Raw genomic sequence first — 20,257 nt, 5'->3', positions numbered from 1 at the left:
TTCTCCATACTTAGGGATGGATTAACGGTTCTTAGGGCATAGGATTCCACCTCAATGGGAATTTTAAGGAAGCTTGCTATATGTGAGGGAAAAGTGCAGTTGTGAGGAGGATGGCTTGTCCTCTCAACACTTCTCCTGCTGCTGTCTCTTCGCATTTCAGCATCCCCCTAGATCATTCCTCTGTCCCTTCGTCAGTCACTCTTGAGCTCCACAGGATTTCTGACTGCAAGTAAACAGAGTTCAAAGCCAGCGCCCAATATGGCACCTCACCTGTTCCAGGGCACTGGAAGGCTGACGGGCAGGGCTGGCAATCCGACTGGCTCTCAGCTCCTGGTTCTGTTCGAAAAGCTTGCCTGGGGCACTGCTGGACATTCCGGGGTCCAGCAGAGCTGGAGTGATTCACTCTATAGCAGTTATGCCCAGGAGGACATGGATAGGTCACTGGATCCCCTGAAGAGGTAGAAAGCCAGACAGTTACCGGATGCTGGAAGTTAGAAGAAGAGATTTCCAGGGCACCTGAGGCAAGGTGCAAGATGCTGTCTTGCCCCATGCTCGTGATGGGAGCCAGCCCGCTTTCAAATCCAAGCCTTGAGAGTCCACCAGCAATGCGGGGTGGAGGGAGGGAAGGTTCTCGGCAGCCTGCTCTTCTCTCCTTTTGCTTCTTGCAAGCTTTGCAAAAAGTGTGAGAGGAAGCACTCGTTGCAGAGTTTTGTATGGGTGAGGTCAGTCTCAAAGAGCTGCTCTGATGATGATGGAGGCGGGCTGCTTCTCGCTGCCCTTGTGGCACTCAAGTGACCTGCCACCTGAGGCAAGGGCCTTGCCTTGCCCCATGAAAGGGCCGCCCCTGTAGGGGAGGAATGAGCAACTGAGCCCAAGGCTTCATGGAAGAGATGGAAGTGTTTGGAGGGAGACTTTAAAGGGAGGGGGGCACTGTAAAAGTGTTCTGAGAGGAACTTTCTGGAATATGTTTCAACCTGTTTTGCACCAGCGGCCTGGAGGGCAGGGTAGACAGTCTTTTCTTTGCCGGGCACCAGGAGGAGAGCCAATGGAGTCCTCTGGACAAGGAATGGGCATCTCTGAGCCTGCTGGGCAGTAGAATCCTAGGGGAGGAGAACAAAGGAAAGCTGAAGTCCTGACAGTGAAGATCCAGGTGGAACCTTATTTTTCAGAAGCCTTGGCTGAGTTTTACCATTAACAATTCTCTCTTGCTGGGTGGCTCAGTTACCTGCTGGGCACATTCCTGCACAGGCCTGACCCCAGAGGCACTCAGCCAGAGGGCTCCAGGTGAAGTTGTACCCCTGTGGGGTGGCATTTGAGCTCCCTTCTTGGCAGAAGTATCCGGCTGCACACTTTCCCTCCATCCGTCCTCTCCTAGTGCAAGGTAAAAATGAGAAAGGGAAAAGAGAAAAGAGCACAAAAGCCGTATTCACGCATTATGTTTAACAAATGTACAGTGTACAGAGTATGCATGTACAGATCTGCTCTCACATACAGTTATTCACACATTCTTGTACAGCAGTACACTTCCTCTCTGTAGCCTGCAGTTGAGGGGGCCTGTACCCAGGCTCACTTTTAAAATGAACACTTGTATAGTCATTCACACAAATACACGTACAGTGTAATGTCTGAACAGGGCTATGGTCACCTATAAGTCTTATGCACAAAGTATGAGATACACATGATCAGCTATATATAAGGGCTGTTCACACAGTCATTAATGGGGTAGGACAAGCTTCCTACCCACCCAGCTTCGGAAACTGTGCACACTTCTGATTTTCAGTAGTGTGCTAGGAAAAACGTAGATAGGAGGAGGGCGGGGGTGATCATCTGTGAGACGGGAGCTGAGTAGGATGTTGCTGTCCTACCCAGCACTTTTACTCAGCATTTTAAGAAGGTAAGAGGAAAAGCCGCCCTGCCCAGCTCCTTTGTCACACCCCCCTCCTCCTACCTAGTTTTTTGCTAGCACATGACCAAAAATTAAGAGTGTGCACAGCTCCAAACACTGGGTAGGATGCTTGTCCTAGCCCAGTAATGGTCATGATAATGGGCTACAGTCCAAATAACAGCCCAATATAGTGGTGTTCCTGCTGGTGACCCTTCATATCAGCCCAAAGGAGGTGATTTCCAGCACTAAAGACTGTCCTAACCATGGGAGAATGGGCCTTCGTAGTGGTGGTACTGAGGCTGAGGCACTCCCTCCCATGGTGGTGGTGGGGGTTCATTGGTAAGATTCAGGTGACATCCAGACATTGTTTCAGAAATTTCCTTTGAGCTAGCCAAGAGAGCATAATGACCTGCAGTAGTGACCACCAGGGCAAGGAAGACATTCTCTCTCCTCCTGTAGGCCGGTCACCTCTGGAGGAGTAAAAGTGCCATCAGGACATGGATGAGGAACCAAAGTACCTAAGAAAAGGGAGATAAAACCCCACAAGTGTGTGAAGTAGATGTAGGGATAATTTCAGGCCTGTCCCCCACCCGCCTCAGATTGGATCAATAACATTTGCTGATTTTTCTGTGCATAAACCGTGCAGTAGAGTAATGGAGAGCATCCAAACGTATGGTTGTCTGCTTTTTCACACACTCAAAGTGCCCCCCTATTGCATCTTAGCTTTTGGGAAACACCCTCATGGGTCCTTTTGCAACACCAACAGTCAAGTATCTGGGGTGGCTGTAATAAATCAGGAGGCATCTTAGTGTAGCAGAGGTAGTCATGCTGTTGTTCACTGCCATTAACAGTTGTAGCTCCAGTGCTTTTATGAGTGTGGGTGCGTTTACGCATTTTCATACCTGTGGGACAGTACGTATGCGGTGGACAGCTCTGCGGGTCACCAATCGTAGCCTCATGGCAGTAGTACCCCGCTTGACAGGGGAGGCAGTACTCTGAGCCCCTGTTTGGTTGGTATTTGCCAGTGGGGCATGGCGCTGGATAGGCAGACCCAGATTGGCAGAAGTACCCCTGGGAACCAGAAGGAGGGGGGAAACAATCACAGATGAGACAGGAGCCATTCTATGGGCTCGTTCACATGATTATTACTAGGGTAGGGGCAAATGTCCTACCCTAGTTTGGGAGCCCTCTGTGCTCCCATTCTGTGATCATGTGTGAAAGAGAAAGCAAGGTTAGGGGGGGAAGAAGCTATTGTCTAGGAGAGAGGAGCTGGCTTGGAGCTTTCTCTTACCTCTGTAAAGTGCTGGTAAAGTTATTCTGCCTAATGAGAGCTGGGTAAAACAGCATCCTCCAACCCAGCTTCTCTCTCCCAATCACTTCTCCCGCCCCCACCTTGCTTTTTCTCTTGCACACGATCAGAAAACGGGAGCGTGCACACCTCCCGAATTAGGGTAGGACATCCATCCTACCCGAACAATAATCATGGGCATTATTACTTTTTGTTTTCAGTGGCTAGCATCCAAATTTGCACTGGGCAATGAACAAAGTTGTGCATATGCAAGAAGGTTGTGTAGCTGCGTGGAGCTGTACCTCCTGCGGTGAAATGGTAGCATCCTGCTCTGTGACCCTTAGTGCATTGCACAAGCACAGAACTAGTCTGGAATGCAAGCGCCCCTCTCAGAGGAACCAGCTCACCTTTGGGCTAGCACAACAAGTGTGTGCAAGTGCAGGCGTTGTCTGGATGTCAGCCAGTATTCTCAGAACAGATTGCATGTGCAAACGAGATATTACAAAATACAGGGCAGTGAAATTTAAGCAGACACACTGTCTCAATACATTCTAGCACATTTTTTGTTGGTGTTCTAAGAGGCCGTCACTGGATAGGGTCAGAATAGAGCAGAAGGAAGTGGAAACTTCAGAAGGAATTAATGGCCTTATTAATATAAAAAGGAATGAAACATGAGCAGTTGGTAGATTTTGGAATGCCCTTCGCCCACATGAACTGTAAGCAGGAAGAAACGTTCCTGGCTTGAAAGAGAGGGTTTGCCAGATTCATGGAGAAGGAACATAGGAAGTTGCCTTATACTGAGTCAGGAGAAACAAAAAAGCGGGGAGAGTGATCACAATGAAGTAGAGAAGAAAAAAGAAAGGAGAGTACTAATGTATGAAGAAAATCAGAAATACAGTATATTCACACCAAAGTCAGAATCTGTAATCATATACTGAATAATACCATATTATATAGAGACCAAAACGGGAATCATACTATATAGAGTCATACAATGAGTGATACAATGTTAAGTAGAGGCCAAACGTGTAGCGCTGAACACCGTCTTTGAGTTCTTCATCAGATTAAGTGGCAATATACATCAAGTGGGAAAACTCAGAGCAGACAAATCTCAAGGTAAATCTACAAAGCAGAGAATAAGTCACCAATTACCTGAAAGGTATGTAATAATAGTGTGCAAAATTCAATAATATTGAAAATCTCATAAAATAAATATATATGAAACATATATAGTTAGAGTATCCAAAAAGGATACTCCATCATGTATCTAAAGTTGTAGATGAAGGTGACTGTTTTCCTGAAGGTAAAAATAATATCTCCCCCATATACACACACACAATACAGTGAGGTATAATGGTTAGAGCACTGGACTAGGTCCGGGGAGACCCAAGTTCAAATCCCCATTCAGCCATGAGACTTGCTGGGTGACTCTGGGCCAGTCACTTCTCTCTCAGCCTAACCTACTTCACAGGGTTGTTGTTGTGAGGAGAAACTTAAGTATGTAGTTCACAGCTCTGGGCTCCTTGGAGGAAGAGTGGGATATAAAATGTAAAAAATAAAATAAATAAATGAATAAAATATATAGGATGTTTCCATATTATTGAATTTTGTACACTATTATTACATACCTTTCAGGTAATTGGTAGCCATGTTGGCTAAATGGAATCTCCAGATTCAGAGGCAGGGTGTTACTGAATGCCAGTTGCTGGGGGTCAAGCAATGGGAAAGGAGGACTGCTTTCATGCAGTGCTTGTGGAGCTCCACCTTTGATAACACCCTATGCGTCAGGACACCAACCCCAAGTAGGGAAACAGGACCTGCCATAACCAACATTATGAATTGGGTGGTGTGTAAACCATCACTTCGATCGTACTATGAACGGGGTGCCCTGAGCTACATGATGTTCCAGCTAATGCAACAGACCTTTGGGCAGAGGAATGCAGTGGGGCTGAAGGAGCTGAAGTTGGCTGGGCAGTAGAAACCAGGAGCGCAGGGACCAGTAGGCAAACTCAAGCCCATGCTGGAGCAGAAGAACCCTGGATAGCAGGGCACACAGCAGTCTGGGGAAGAGCCCCCTGTAGGAGAGAAAAATGAGAAGAGACCAGTTCCACAAAGTCAAGTGCATGTGAGGAAGCAAACCTCCATCCATTAGGAAGCAAACCTCTGACACTGATGTAGTGCAAAAGATCAGAGAACCGTTCCACTGTTTAATTTATTACTAGCAGCTGTGGGTGGGGAGTGGATTTGATTCAAAGCTACAGTGCTGGGGAAAGGTTCTTAACCCTCTGTCTCCTTCATTCCCCCAATGAAAATCCTTGGCTATTAAAACTTGCAGGTACACCCAAGAAGTCTGTATGTTTTGCCCTTCCAGACAAGCAGCAGCTGGGAGAAGGATTTTAAATCAGGAAAATTTAACCGTCACCAGTGACTGTTGCTGGTGTCTATCTTGTGTTTCTTTTTAGATTGTGAACCCTTTGGGGATAGGGATCCATCTTATTTATTTGTTATTTCTCTGTGTAAACCGCCCTGAGCCATTCTTGGAAGGGCAGTATAGAAATCAACCAATCAGTCAATCAATCAAAATGGCATGCATGGGAGACATGGCTGAGTGCTGAATTCCTGATCCATGATGTCCCCCCACCCAGGCAACTATTGACACTTAAAAACATTGGAGATTCTATTCACAGAACTTCTGCCATGTGAAGTCAACTTTGGTTGACTTCATGCTTTATCTTTAGTTCTCCCCTCAAATGTGTTTGTGTTGATAAGTACTCCTACTGCTAATGAAGCCGAGAATTCAATACCAACTTATGCTCAGATGCTTGGATGGAGGTCCAAACTATGGCATTGCTTGCCTCACTTTGAATCTTTTGCTCCAACCAGCAAGGGAACTTCTCCATGGTTTCTACAGAACATTTCCACATGCCGTACCATCCTCTCAAACCGACCACCCCAGTGTGTGGACGGTTCTTCAGACCAGCTCCTCCTGCAATTGCAGGAAAAAGCAATTTTTGGCATGACCCTTTTAAGCATTCCAAATGAGGCTAGTCACCTTCTGAAACAGGCCAGTGCAACAGATGCCAGGATCTGCAAACTGAGCGGGGTGGCCAGCCCAAGTTGTACTCACCGGTTGCATTATTCAGAGTGCCGACTGGGCAGGGAATGGGGGCCTGAGTGCCCTCCGGACAATAGTGTCCCAATGGACAGGGCCCATTGAGTGGATACTCAGCGGTGCTTCGTGGGACAGCACTGGAAGCTCCTCCCTCACAGTAGTACCCAGCAGAGCACAGACCTGCCGACAGGAAAACGGAAGACTCTTTCAGGGCGGCACTGAAAAGATATTCTTAAAGTGCTTACCTTAAAATCTCATAAGTGGTTTCACCACAAATCTTTCTGTCCTCGGTTGTGGGGAGCCAGGATCCCCCCCCACAACTTTACACTTTCCCCATCTCCTGAACAAGAACCTAAGAAAAGTCCTGCTGCGTCAGGTCAAAGGTCCATCTTGTCCAGTGTCCTGGTTCCTATAGTGGCCAACCAAATGCTTCCAGGAATAGTCCTCACCTTCTTTTGTGCCCCCCCATTACAACTAGTATTCACTGGTATACTGCCTCTGAACATGGAGGCTCCATGTTTTGTGCCCCCCCATTACAACTAGTATTCACTGGTATACTGCCTCTGAACATGGAGGCTCCATGATTAATTATATAGCCCATATGGGTGACAGACTGGCCTCCTCCATGAATCTGCCTTGCTCCTTTTTAAAAAGTGAATAAGGCATATTCATCCTCTGGTAGAAATTTCCTTGGACTCTTCAATCCCCCCAGATTAGTGATTACTAGGACTTCTTACCATCAGGTGCCCAGTTAGCATTTCCACTGCAGTACCTCCCAGCTGGGCATGACTTGCAAGCAGACGAGGACAGCGCCCCCTCCAGGGTGTTCAAAGTACCCTCTGGACATGGTAGAGGGATGGCCGTCTGAAGTGGACAGTAGTGGCCTGCCAAGGCAAGAGTACTTACAGGAGCTGTGCAAACCCTTTTAAAGGAAAGGTTTACAGGGGCATCAGAGTGGAGTTATGAGGCCTCAGCATAATGACATCATGGAGGTGACAGTGGTCAGTGAAGCAGAGAGGGAGTGCTTCTTTGGAAATCCCGCAGTCGACACGCCTCCGATATCTTACCTTGGGGGCAGGTGACTGGTTCCGTGGTGGCAGCATGTCTACAGGCTGTACCTGCTGGGCACGGGAGGCAGGTGCTGGCACCAAGCATGGGACTAAACATGCCAGGCTCACAGGGAACTTCCAGGCCAGAGCCCTTGGGACACTGGAAACCTCGAGGGCACCGGTACCCACGGATCCCATCGCTGGGGCAAGGAGCCGAGTTCCCCTCCAAACAAACATATCTGTGAATACGGAGGACTGACTAAGCACTTATTCACATCATTGACCTAGCCCAAAGATGGGTTGGGGGGGGGTTGGCCCTCCAACCCGCTTCCACCAATTCCAGTTAGAAGTCATCCTTCAGGCCCCACAATGAACTGATCTGGAGCTGCCTCGGCTCTAATTCAGGGCATCTAGAGTCACAGTGGAACGGGCTGGTGTGTTTTCCTGCTTTGCTCTGCGTTTGTGAAAAATTCCAAGGCATCTCGGAATGTCAGGCAGAAGCGACCAAACTGGCACCAAGGCCCAGGCCGCTCAATAATAGGTGGACACAAAATGAATGGTCTTGCCATCAATATGGCCAGCCCAGAGTAGGGGAACAGAGTTCAGGTCTAAGCCTGGCCTGAATGAGCCCCAAGAGGCTCCTGATTTGAGGATTACCCTTCATGTGAGAGTGGGAAAAGAATGTATAGCTCTTTGTCTCATGTTCCCTGATCATAACACATGTGCCTGTGTCTAATAGGATTTCTTCCACCTGCCGTGCTATCCCTTCTGATGCTGGCCCCCTTCCCTTATCCCCAAGTATTAGCTCTCAGTCTGGTGTTTCTTCCCTGGGTACAAGCAGAGAAAATGCATTATATTTGCTGCACCAACACGCCTTGACTATATATTAAAAAGAGGCTCTTTAGTGATATCAATTATGGTTATCTAAATTGTGACTAAGAAAACTGGGACAGGCTAATGATGCTTCTAGGATGCTAGAGAGCTTATGAAAAGCTAGCACACTGAAGGGTTCTTCAGGAAAGGTTGATATTTTGCATTTTTGGACACTTTCTCTCTAGGGCTGGATTCAGACCGCTAGCTCATCTGTTATCACCCCACTGTGTTTATGGATGAATGAAGGATGTGGATTGTTCCCCACCCGCCTTGCCAGTATAGCTGTGTGTCCTTTAGTCTGATTTTGCCTATATCACTTTTTCACAATATCACCACCACCACCAATAATATGTAACCCTTATTTATTTATAGGGAACGTTATGGGATCAGAGGCTCTTGTGTTCCTTCAGACAGAGAGCCTGCAAGCCTAAGGTAAAGGTAAAGGTAAAGGTAACGGTAAAGGTAAAGGTGTGCCATCAAGTCGGTGTCGACTCCTGACAACCACAGAGCCATGTGGTTGTCTTTAGTAGAATACAGGAGGGGTTTACCATTGCCTCCTCCCGCACAGTATGAGATGATGCCTTTCAGCACCTTCCTATATTGCTGCTGCCTGATATAGGTGTTTCCCATAGTCTGGGGAACAGACCAGCGGGGATTCGAACCAGCAACCTCTGGCTTGGTAGTCAAGCCATTCCCCCGCTGCACCACTAGGTGGCTGCTCTGCAAGCCTTAGCTTGCCATTAAATCAAGCAAAGCAGTCATTACCACCTCTTACCCTTCATTACATGGTGCCATCTGGGACAGATCAGATATCCCCGACTGGCTGCAGTAGAATCCTGCTGGGCATGGTTGGCACTCTCTTTCTGTTTTCAGGCCCTGAGAGGCAGAGAAGGAGCCAGGCGGGCAAGGGACGGGATAGCTAGTCCCATTTGGGCAGAAATGCCCAGTGGGGCAGATGTCGTTCCCAGTCAGGAGGAAGCTGCCAGCGTCTACCTGTAAAAGAAAATCCAGAGGAAAGAAATTAGATGTGCCCACTGGTGTTTCAGTGAAGCAATGTTCTTCAGGCTTCCTTTAAAACAGGGGCCCTCAAACTTGGGTCCCCAGACCTTGTTGGACTAAATTCCCATCATCCCCCATGGCAACGGCCAGAGGGGATGATGGGAGTTGTAGCACCTTTCAATATCCCTGTTGAAATCAGTGGAGACAGTGCCATCTTCCTTGACTCCTACAGGTCGGGTAGAAGACTGAATTCAGATGAGCTTGGAAATAAATTTTCCTTTTAAAATTTATTTTTATTTTTTTGAAGTGGCTCATGTTATTTCTGTGCCCACCTGAAGTAACCCCTGGGGTGCTTCTCTAACCACTTTTCAACTCTGAGTGGAGAGGGGAAACGGGACTAAAAATACGACTAAAAATGGTTAAGCGCACCTTCACTTTTAGACGGCCATGGCGCCAACTGCTACTTAGGCCATACAATAATGAGTAATTCATTAAGTCTGATCCTTGCTTACTTCTCACGTACACTCACCCTGTGCCTAACAGGAGTTGGGTTGATGGCTCCCCTGGTGCAATAGTAGCCTTGATAGCAGAATCCAGTAGGCTGTGACCATCCTGGAGACGAGCAATACATTCCTGAAGAGAAGAGGAAAGACATCTGCTGTGCAGGCATCATTTGTATGGGCTGGAGAGAGCTCCATTCCTTCCCACCTTCACTCACTCTCCTCCTTGGAAAGTCTCCACGTTGCTTCTCCTAGGCCCTCACTTACCTGCTGGGCAAACTTCACAGTCAGATTCATCAGCAGCCCCAGCTTTGGGTCCATATGTACCCCTGGGGCATGGATTTTCTGTGCCAAATGTGGTGCCAGAAGGGCAAAAATGCCCAAGAGGACATAGCCTAGGAGCCTGGATAGCAGCACCTGTGGGGGAAAAAAATGAAGTTATCTGGTGAATTTCTGTTCTTCTCACAGGTAGGAGAACATTCATGTCTGGGTGAGGAACATAGGAATCTGCCTCACATTGAATCAGACCACTGGTCCATCTTGCTCGGTATTGTCTACGCTGACAGGGTTTCAGGCAGAAGTCTCCCCCAGCCCTACCTGGAGATGATGCCAGGGGTTAAACCTCGGCTGTTCTGTGTGCAAAGCAGATGTTCTGCCACTGAGTTATGGCCCCATCCCTTAACTCCTCATCCTCTGATTAAGAAGCTTTTCCAAGCGTCTTCCTTAGTCTCTCCAGTTTGCCGACTCCTCTCCCAGAAGTCTCAATTTGGTTCCTAGATCACTTCCTCAAGAAACTGAGGCAGCCCCAAGGGGATCAAAAGGACAACAAACAAAAGGGTCTCAGAATCACACTGAGACTCCAGGGAAGGCACATAGCAAATTGAAGGTGGAGATACTAAGGAAGATGTGCAGAGAAACGTCTTAAGCAGGGATGAGAAGAAATCAATCAATGAATAGGAACATAGGAAGCTGCCATATACTGACTGAGTCAGACCATTGGTCCATCTTTCTCAGTATTGTCTACACCAGGGTTTCTTAACCGTGGGCCCCCAGATGTCGTTGGACTACAACTCCCAGAATCCTCAGCTGCAATGGCTTTTGCTTGGGGATTATGGGAATTGTAGTCCAACAACATCTGGGGGCCCAAGGTTAAGAAACCCTTGTCTACACAGACTGGCAGCGGCTTCTCCAAGGTTGCAGGCAGCAGTCTCTCTCAGCCCTATCTTGGAGAGGCTGCCAGGGAGGGAACTTGGAACCTAGATGCTTTCCTAGAGCAGCTCCATTACCTAAGGCAGTGGTTCCCAAATTGGGAGCCTCCAGATGTTGCTGAACAACTCCGATCAGCCCCAGCTATACTTTATTGTGGCTGGGGATTATGGGAGCTGTAGTTCAGCAACATCTGGAGGCTCCCAATTTGGGAACCACTGTTTTACAGGGAATATCTTACAGTGCTCTCACTTCTAGTCTCCCTTTCATATGCAACCAGGGTGGACCCTGCTTAGCTAAGGGGACAAGTCAAAGACCAGCTCTCTTCCCTTAGAACGTCCTCCTCCCTGCTAGCGGGGTGGTGTGGGATTAGCTAAAACACATGCTAAATGTGCCTTAGCATGGGCACATTTGGTAACAATAAGTTGTTGTGGTTTTGTTTTTTTTAAAGTGTCCGCTACAGCATCTGGGTCAAATCTCTAATACCTTATTCCTACAATTTGTCAGGCCAAATGCTGATTTCCCTGCTTAGCTACTCATTGCCTCCTCTCTTAACATTAGCTACATGGACTGGAATATGAATCCTTTGGGGACAGGGATTCATCTCTCTCTCCGGCCATCTCTGCTTCTTTCCCTGCATTGTCTCTTATAAATCAGCATGCATTTATTCCCTCCAATTTTCTTACTTTTGTTGGATGGTAGACAGAAGAACCCTGCTGGGCAGAGATCACATGACTCTTTCCCTTCCTCGGATTGGTAGGTTCCTTTCTGGCAAGCCACTGGTGCCACAGATCCCTCATGGCAGTAAAAACCCCGTGGGCAGCGAGAGGAGGTGGGTGTGGCGGAGGCCTGTCCCGGAGGGCAGTAGTAACCAGAGGCGCACTTCCCTTCTGGAGCAGTCTTGCCAAGCCCTTAAGTCAATGAGAGGGAAGAAGAATCCATTTCCACCCTCTTTACAGGTGGAGTAGCAGTGATCTGGTCACCCACCAAAATGACCCCTCCCCTGTTGGGCTGGAACCAGGGAGACCCAAGTTCAAATCCTCACTCAGGCATAAGACCCACTGGGTGACTTTGGGTCAGTCACTTATCTCTCAGCCTATCCTACCTGGTAGGGTTGTTGTGAGAATAAACATGGTGATGTGCTCTGCTCTGGGCTCCCCAGAGGAAGAGCAGGACATAAATGTAAAAACCAATAAATAAAAATGAATGCACATACCACTGCAGAAATACCCAGCTGGACAGAGTTTACAGTCAGTTATGTCCCATTTCCCACTTTGGGGGTTGATTTTTCCCACAGGGCAAGGAACTGGAGACCCTGTGCCTTTGGGACAGTAGAACCCTGGGGGGCAGAGCTTCTGGTCAGGCCGTGTGGACAGCATATCACAGTAGTAGCCAGCATGACAGATCCCTGCAGAGCAGAACATCCCGGAGATCATCACAAGTTACTGGTGAACTACAAAGTATTCACAGTGCTTAGTTTCTAAAATGAAAGGGGCTCAGGAGCAGCCTGTCACATTCTTTGAACACAATGCCTTGCTCCCTAATCCCAGGTATAGGTGAGGAGGAGGAGCAAGGCCAGACCTGGATTAACCATTAAGCAAAATAAGCACATGTTTAGGGCATCAAGGGAAGGGGGCACCACAGATCCCACCCCCAGCTATCATGCCCTTAACTCTTTCACTGAACATAAGAACAGCCCTGCCGGATCAGGCCCAAGAATGCCCATCTACTCCAGCATCCTGTTTCACAAAGTGGCCCAACAGATGCTGCTGGAAGCCTACAGGCAGGAGTTGAGGGCATGCCCTCTCTCCTGCTGTTATTCCCCTGCAACTGGTACTCAGAGACATCCTGGGCCATGGTGATGCCATGGTGAAAGAAAGGCCTCTTCAGGAGGACAATTGTCCTGTTCTTTAGTACTCCTGCACTGCTAACATTTCAAATAGACTCTAGAGCTGAGTCCTGGCTCAATTTAAGTCCCAAGTATTCAGGAAGACCCTGGTGTGGTGGTGGGGAGACAATATTAAGGGATTTTAAGCTAATGTAGATTGTTTCAGGTGATGGTAGGGGGAAGACCCTTTCCCTGTTGCACCATTCATCTTTTTATATTAAGCAGAGGGATAGCAACTGTCCCTATCCAATCCTAACACAGCATCCCTCCAGTGGCGGCTGCTGGTGTCTACCTTGTGTTTCATTTTGGATTGTGAGCTCTTTGGAGATGGGGACCATTTTTTCCTCATTCCATTTCTCTGTAAATTGCGTTGAGAACTTTTTGTTGAAAAGCAGTATATAAAATAATAGTAATAGTTATCCTGCCAAGCTGCTGTTTATCACACTCGTCGGGAAACTTCACAAACATCCATATATACCCCCTTCCGCCGCAGTAAGACCAAGAATCATATTTTGGAGGAGCAATTTAGATTTAGGAAAACAGCACAGGTAGAAAGATTTAAACACTGCCTCTCCATTGCAGAACCCCCAAAATGGGCTCCTTATAATTGGAGCCTCCAGAGGGGGGATTTGATGTAGAGAAACAAAACACTACAACTTGAGATAATGATGAATCTTTTGCAGTATGGATGTCTTGCATTGCGTTAGTCTAGATCCCAGTTTCTCTTAGAGTAAACTGGCCCTTCTCAAGGAAGCACAAAGTAGATAGTATATTATTTTCTTTAGCATGAAAAGAAAGCTTTCATACCTAGAAAAACAAAACAAATGCAATTTATGCAATTATGCAATTTACATAAATCACCTGTAATCATTTTTGGGGGGCAAAAGTCAGCTTTTAAAATTAGAACTGTGGTTTTTAAATGTTTTAATTTCTGTATTAATTTGTTTTACGTTTGTTGTAAGACAGCAATAAAGGCACCACCGAGAGACCTTAAAGGCCAAGTTGAAGACAGATCATCCTGGAGAAAATCTATTTATGTGATCACTAAGAATCGACATAGACTTGACGACACTTAATCAATCAACCAATCAATTAAGCTGCCTAGAGATGCAAGTTTGGGGCAGTGTACACAAATACTAAACAACAAAAACCCAGCTGCCCAATTCCAACAAAAAAAAATGTTAGATCACTCTGGGGGTGGGGGATAAGGAAGACGAATAGATGTTTCTCTTGGGGCAACATCTGGACTGAACACTCACCTATATATCATTCCTGCTGGAATGAGAACTCACCGGAAGCACTGGCTAGCCCTTCTCCTTGGCAGAAATGTCCTCCAGGACAGGCCACGCAGGCGTTGTGGGAGAACATCCCAGCTTGGGGCAGAAGAGTCCCACTAGGACACGGTGTTGGGCTGCTGCTACCCAGAGGGCAGAAATGTCCTGCAGGACACAAGTCTCCAGTTTCATCATGATCAGGGTTGGGCACTTGGGACTTCAAAGTGCAGAAGTAGCCGGACAAACAAGGGCCACTTGGGGCCACAAGACCTGGGAAAAAAATATTTGAAATGGATTATCACAGGGCGATAGAGCTTCAGGCTGGCCATGCCTGCTCCAGGATAGATTCAGCCCATTGAGCTGTCACCTTCTTGGCTGCTGGAAGACAGGCAATAGCAAAGTATGTTACTTCAGCATACTGAAGACAGAGCAGAGCCTTCAGCATTGTGGAATAGTTGTGCTTATGCAGTGAACCCTTGCTATAAGAACTGGGAGTATTACAAGCTTGTCGGTTCTTCAGCTGTGAAATATGCGAGGGTATGCTAACCAGTACCCAGGGGCGTAGCTATAATTGAGTGGATGGGTTCAAAGAACCCAGGCCCCCCCCCAGTTCCAGAGGGGCCCCCCAACTCCCCCTATTTTCTTTATTATCTCCCACATGCCATGCCGAACGGCCGCCAGGAAGAGGGGCAAACATGGGGCCCCTCTCCCCTAACTATGCCCCTGCCAGTATCAGCTCCCAACCACTTTTAGAAAAGTTTTTAACTACTACTAGTTGTAGATTTGGCATATTCCTGTTCACCTCTCACTCTGGTTTGAAGATCCGATTGCTGGAAAGGTTCTCCAAAGTCTTACATGGCAAAGGCAAGGTCTTAGCCCTCACTCAAGATCACTGGAGATGCCAGGAACAGAAAAGATGCCAGGAACTTTTAGATAAATGAATGAATTTACTGATTTGTCATCTGACCATATTCAAACCGTTTTACAAACCCATAAAAAAGGCATGATTTACAAACAATCTCAAAATAATAAAAAGAATGACCGACTATTTCAACCATGTAATTTTAAGAAGTAAAAACTTAACAGTATTTAAAGATTCCCATTACATGTCCTTCTCAGATTTCAGCATCTCTGCAACAATTAACCTCAATGGATTCCAAATTGTTTCCTCTTAAACTTGAGGCCTTAAAAGAAAAAATGCCCACCTTTTCTGTGGCATGTTGTTTCCTGCAATGGGAAAGCCAGCTTTTCTTTTATATCCCAACATTTCATTTTCTTTAAATAAGGTGCTACATACTGAATTGCTCTCTACTGCAGGTATACAGTTGGTATTCAAGAATATAGTGGGCCAGATCTTCCCAAACTGCAGCTCCATGTATACATGATCTACCTTACAATGTTATACCCCCAAATCTCCCAGACTTAACCACAGAGTCCATCTGTTCTAAGCCAAGTCAGATGTAAGCCTTCTGACATTCCAACTTCATATGAAACAACAAATATACCATCCAGCTAGTCTCTGGTCCCAAGTCCAGTGTGCTACACAGACGTGTTCTCAAATAAAATCCAGTTTCATTGCTTCCAAAGACACAGGCTTAGGAGGGCAGGCTAGACCTCTCTCTGCTCACCATCTCCATGGTTTACCTGGGTTTGCACAGAATTGGCCGCCAGGACAAGGCCTGCATTCTTTGGAGCTGCTCAAGCCGGTCTGGTTACTGAAGGTGCCCTCGGGGCATGGGGACTGCTTAGCAGTTTTTGTTCCGGAAAGGCAGTAGTATCCTGGCAGGCAGTTGGATGGTTTGACCACTCCCTGTGGAGAAGTCTCCTTGGAATCCTGCACTTGGAAATGGGGGTCACAGAACCTGCCAATGAAACAGACAATGTCCAGGGAAATATATGGCTGCTGGGGTCCAGTGTTCCCTCTAAAAGGGATCCCCAGATGTTGATGACTACAACTCCCATAATCCCCAAGCAAAAGCTGTTGCAGCTTGGGATTCTGGGAGTTGTAGTCAATAACATCTGGGAATCTCTGTTAGAGGGAACACTGCTGGGGTCAGGGGTGCAGCTATAGTTGAGTGGATGGGTTGAAAGTACCCGGGGCCCTGAGCTCCAGAGGGCCCCCAGCTCCACCCCTCCCTATTTTCTTCATTATCTCCCTCACTGCAAGGGGTCGCTGGGGAGAGGGGCAAACATGGGCCCCCTCTCCCCTAGCCAAGGTTGATGGGAGGCTGCAGTGCGGAAACAACCGAGTATCTTTATTGAGAGCTGGTGGTGAAGGGCGAAGAGAGAGAGCTGGGAAGTGTCTGGTTCAAATCTCATGTCTGCCCGTAACCCACCAGAGGTCTTAGGCATGCCACTTTTTCTCAGCCTTGAACTAAATGAGATGTGGCATGAGAACTCCTGATGTATTTCATTTCTCAAAAAGCAGCCATACAGGTCCTGATCTGGATTAGGTCATGGTGTGGGGAGAGGAGGATCTCTCCCTTTCCTCACACCGTGGTTCAGATCCAAATCTCCCTCGCCCCCATGGAGCCGCTGTTATCTGTGGAAGGAAAAACTTATAGGCATGCATTGTGGCTATATGCTCCCCCCTCTGCAACTGATAACAGCTTTGGCGTGTGTGTGTGTGTGTGGGGGGGGGTGTTGAGCCAGATAATCACTGCAAGGACAAAGGGTTAAGCTCCTGTCCCATGCTGTAGTCCAAACTGGTGGCCACTATAGCCACGTTGTGAGAAGGAAAAGACATCAGGAGTGTCAGACGTGGAACTCCCACATCCAGTCTAGTCTGGCCTTCAGCCATCTCTCTGCTACACGTATTAATTTCAAAAGGGCTGATAAGCTAATACAAAGTAAAAAGCCTTCGCCACAAAAGAAAATAGCAGCAAGCACAAAAACACCACCCCGAAGACAAAGCAAAATCCAAAGCGAGTCAGCCAAAATTAAAACAAAACACTCAGCAACAGCCATCCCAAAGGTTTTTTGGAAAATAGGAGGGAAGTGATGCTGATCTACCTTGCAGCATGGTTTGTAAGGGTAACTGAGATAATATATGAAAAATGAAGTGCTTTAAATGCTTGAAATGCTCCACGTACATGATGAGCATTGCTATTTGGATTTTACAGCACATCCTGGTCTCCAGAGAGGCAAAAATAGGTAACGTTTAGAAAATCAAAGGTGCTTAATTTAAAACAAAACATTACCATCATTAAAAACCCCTCTCTCGCTCCTGCCATCATGCCTGTCTGAATAGCTCACTTCTGGCTCCGGCTTTCCTAATAGAAAGGAATGGATTTCCAAGGCTGGGGACTGACCACAGAGAATGGCTCCATGATGTAACCTTGCTGTTTAGTTTTGGACTGTGCATGGCAATACCACCAGGAGGAGGCACTGAATGTGAATGGTGAGGGGGAGATACAAAGAAACTAAGAAGAAAACTCACCATGCATTTCAGGTTTCAGCAGATCTTTCAGAACAGCCTAAGCCACTGTTATTGCAGATTGCAAAGAGGGGCGGTCATGGGGAAGGGGGAGTAAAGATAGCTAAAGGTGGCAAACAATCCCACAAAACAGTCTACTTACTTTCCTGCTGGGCATTGTTTGCACAGGCTTCGGCCAGTTTCATCTTGGTACTTTCCAGGGGGACATGGTTTAGGCTCTGGGCTGCCCGTGGGACAATAGTGACCAAGAGGACAGAGGTGGGCTAGAGAAAGACAAAACCTGCCAAGTGTTGTAGCTGTGCATTGCTCTGGCAAACACCACGTGCACCTGATAAAAGGAGCCTGAATTGCTAACATTAAAGAACAACAGCATGAACAAGTTATAAAGGACTCTCGAGAGTATCGAGAAAGAGAGAAGAAAGGTGGGACATGACAGCCCAGTTCAGTTCATCTTTATGACTGTCAGTAATCAGCAAGACATGCAACAAGAAAAGGAAAAATACATTTGTATAAAGATACCCATACAGCACTGACCTGTGTAACCTACATAGAATTTGCAAACATATGACAAGCTCTAGAGGCTACCCCCACCCAATTTAACTACTTTATAAGTCACATAAGAATCTTTGTCAGCTAAAAGAAAACTAACATAAAAAATCAGCCCAATGACCTGAATATATCACTAAGATTGGCAAGATCAGGTCAAGCCTCAAATCACAGTAAAAGGAACACTGAAGGAGGGCATGAATTATTGACTCAATCTTGCCGGAACCACAACAGCGACATGACAGCCCTTTTCAGTGACAATCCCATGTCTGCTATAATGCCAGGTTTCCCCTTTTCATCCAATAGTCTGGCCAAAGCTCTCAATTTTATGTCCAAGAGGTTTGATTTTTATTTTATTTATTTATTACATTTTTATACCGCCCCATACCAAAAAAGTCCATGGGCAGTTTACCACTCTTCCTTCAATTGTTTTGGAATTGTTCTTATATTGTTTTAAGCAGTGTGGTTTTTAATGGTGTTTGTTTGTTTTAATGATTTTTCTTTAAGTTGTTGTGCACCGCCCAGAGCCTTTGGATGGGGCAGTCTAGAAATGCAATAAATAAATAATATTAATAAATAAACAAATTTCCCACAGCTAAGAAACCCATCTTTTGTTTTCATTCATATTCGCCTCTCACCAGACAAGTGGTATCCCTTAAGTGTGCAATAGTTTCCTACCTGGATTCTGGTCGGAGACAGATCCCTCTGGGCAGAACCAGCCTTCCTTGCACAAACCTTGTGGAGAACTTTGTCCTTGAAGGGAACAAAACCAGCCTGCCACACACAACCGGCAGTCTTGGGCTGACCGACCCTGGCGGTGGGCTAAAAAGGAGCCTGCAACAGGAAGTAAAGTTGCTCTGTAGCCACCTTAAAAAAAAAAAATCTACTATTCATTGATTGTCTTTCAGACATGGCGTCATGACCCCAGCCTCTGGTGGCAGTCACAATTCAGAATCTAACACAGACTGAGGAACTAGCCTGATTGAAAGGGCCAGCAGCACCAGCAAAGGTGCTGGATCTGGGCCCTAAAACAGCCCAAGCCAAAGATTCCTGAACCTAGACCACTGCACCGCCCAAGCCTGATTCACCCAAGGCACCAGTCCCTGCTGCACCAGAGATCTCATGCTCCCTGATATGTGCTGAGCACTGCAATCAACACACCAAGCAGCCTAGAAGTCTGGCTCATGCAAAATCAGAGCATTGGTCTCTCTAGACCAGGGCTGAGCAACTTCAGCCCTCCAGCTGGTTTTGGATTACAACTCCCATCAAACCCAGCCACAGTGGCCAATAGTCCACTGTACTTCAACAGGAGCTGTACTTCAACATCTGCTGCAGCCCTGCCCTAGACCAACAGCAACAACAACATTTATATACCACTTTTCAACAAAAGTTTCCAAAGTGGTTCGCATGGAGATACAATAAATAAACTAGCTTAACCCACACAGAGCATCTGACGCTAGTACTTGGTTGCTCCCCTCACCTCCGCCACAGCCTCCCTACCTCAGCCAGCCTCCCCACCCTCACCTGAGCCATGCTCCCCCTCTTCCTCCTCCATCCTGTTGCTTCCATCCCCCTCTTGGTTGTGGCTGAAGTGCTGCCAGTGCCAATTGACCAAGCCACAGCCCCCTAACCCCAGAGACCTCCTCACCCTTACCCGAGCCCCGCTCCTGTTCCTCCCCGTAAGTGCAGCAGCAGCGGCGGCTGACTGGGCCCTTCCTTGCTGCTACAGCCACCACCATAGCCACTCATTCTCCGCAGGCCGCTGACATGCCCAGGCCTGTTCCTTGCCTGCCCGCCCCTGCCAATGGCCTTGGTAGCCCCGAGCAGCAGCGGCGGTTGACCAGGCCCTTCCTTGCTGCTGCCACCACTGCCATGGCTTTTCATTTCCATCACGCTGTTGAAAGGCCCTCAGCCTCCCTTCATTCCTTCTCTCTTCTCTCCCCTTCTTTCTCTCTCTCTCCCCTCGCCTCACTCTTTCCCTCTGTCTTTCTTCCCCTACCTTCTTTTTTTCCTTTCTCTCTCTCTTCCTTCCTGAGTTAACCGATCTCATCAAATTTGCACAGTGGCAACCTCCTTCTCCTGAAGGGGCTCTTTCCTCTCTCATGACCCTTCTCTTCGCAGACCCCTGCCCACTATCCTTTTATATAGAGAGATTCCTCTCATCTACAATCAAGCACATCTTCTGACCAGTAACAGTTGCA

At 47.3% G+C, this 20,257-nt stretch overlaps 2 protein-coding genes across 6 annotated transcripts in view; both read right to left on the bottom strand.

Moving 5' to 3' along the window:
- The window catches only part of LOC128333745 (multiple epidermal growth factor-like domains protein 6), a 68,677-nt gene extending 59,570 nt beyond the window's left edge, over positions 1 to 9,107 (bottom strand). For all 5 annotated transcript variants that reach the window (XM_053269662.1, XM_053269663.1, XM_053269664.1 and 2 more), the window contains exons 1-10: positions 8,983 to 9,107; positions 7,353 to 7,573; positions 7,023 to 7,169; positions 6,301 to 6,465; positions 5,097 to 5,248; positions 2,788 to 2,956; positions 2,295 to 2,403; positions 1,226 to 1,371; positions 975 to 1,100; positions 271 to 450 (exon numbers count right to left, since the gene is read on the bottom strand). In XM_053269662.1, the coding sequence (XP_053125637.1) occupies positions 271 to 450; positions 975 to 1,100; positions 1,226 to 1,371; positions 2,295 to 2,403; positions 2,788 to 2,956; positions 5,097 to 5,248; positions 6,301 to 6,465; positions 7,023 to 7,169; positions 7,353 to 7,573; positions 8,983 to 9,002 (1,435 nt within the window). In that variant the 5' untranslated portion in view covers positions 9,003 to 9,107. The remainder of the gene's footprint in view (positions 1 to 270; positions 451 to 974; positions 1,101 to 1,225; positions 1,372 to 2,294; positions 2,404 to 2,787; positions 2,957 to 5,096; positions 5,249 to 6,300; positions 6,466 to 7,022; positions 7,170 to 7,352; positions 7,574 to 8,982) is intronic.
- Positions 9,013 to 18,876, bottom strand: LOC128333829 (sushi, von Willebrand factor type A, EGF and pentraxin domain-containing protein 1-like). The gene is made up of 10 exons (XM_053269845.1): positions 18,735 to 18,876; positions 17,653 to 17,773; positions 15,719 to 15,936; positions 14,093 to 14,344; positions 12,129 to 12,320; positions 11,599 to 11,823; positions 9,974 to 10,123; positions 9,736 to 9,839; positions 9,120 to 9,200; positions 9,013 to 9,030 (listed from the first exon to the last, which is right to left on the bottom strand). The coding sequence occupies exons 4-10, from the start codon at positions 14,166 to 14,168 to the stop codon at positions 9,013 to 9,015; spliced, it is 846 nt and encodes a 281-aa protein (XP_053125820.1). The 5' UTR covers positions 14,169 to 14,344; positions 15,719 to 15,936; positions 17,653 to 17,773; positions 18,735 to 18,876.
- Positions 18,877 to 20,257: the final 1,381 nt, after the last annotated feature.

The sequence above is a fragment of the Hemicordylus capensis genome, chromosome 8 (genome assembly GCF_027244095.1).
Source record: "Hemicordylus capensis ecotype Gifberg chromosome 8, rHemCap1.1.pri, whole genome shotgun sequence".
Lineage (NCBI taxonomy): Eukaryota > Metazoa > Chordata > Lepidosauria > Squamata > Cordylidae > Hemicordylus > Hemicordylus capensis.
This window is presented reverse-complemented; position numbering and strand designations above follow the sequence as displayed.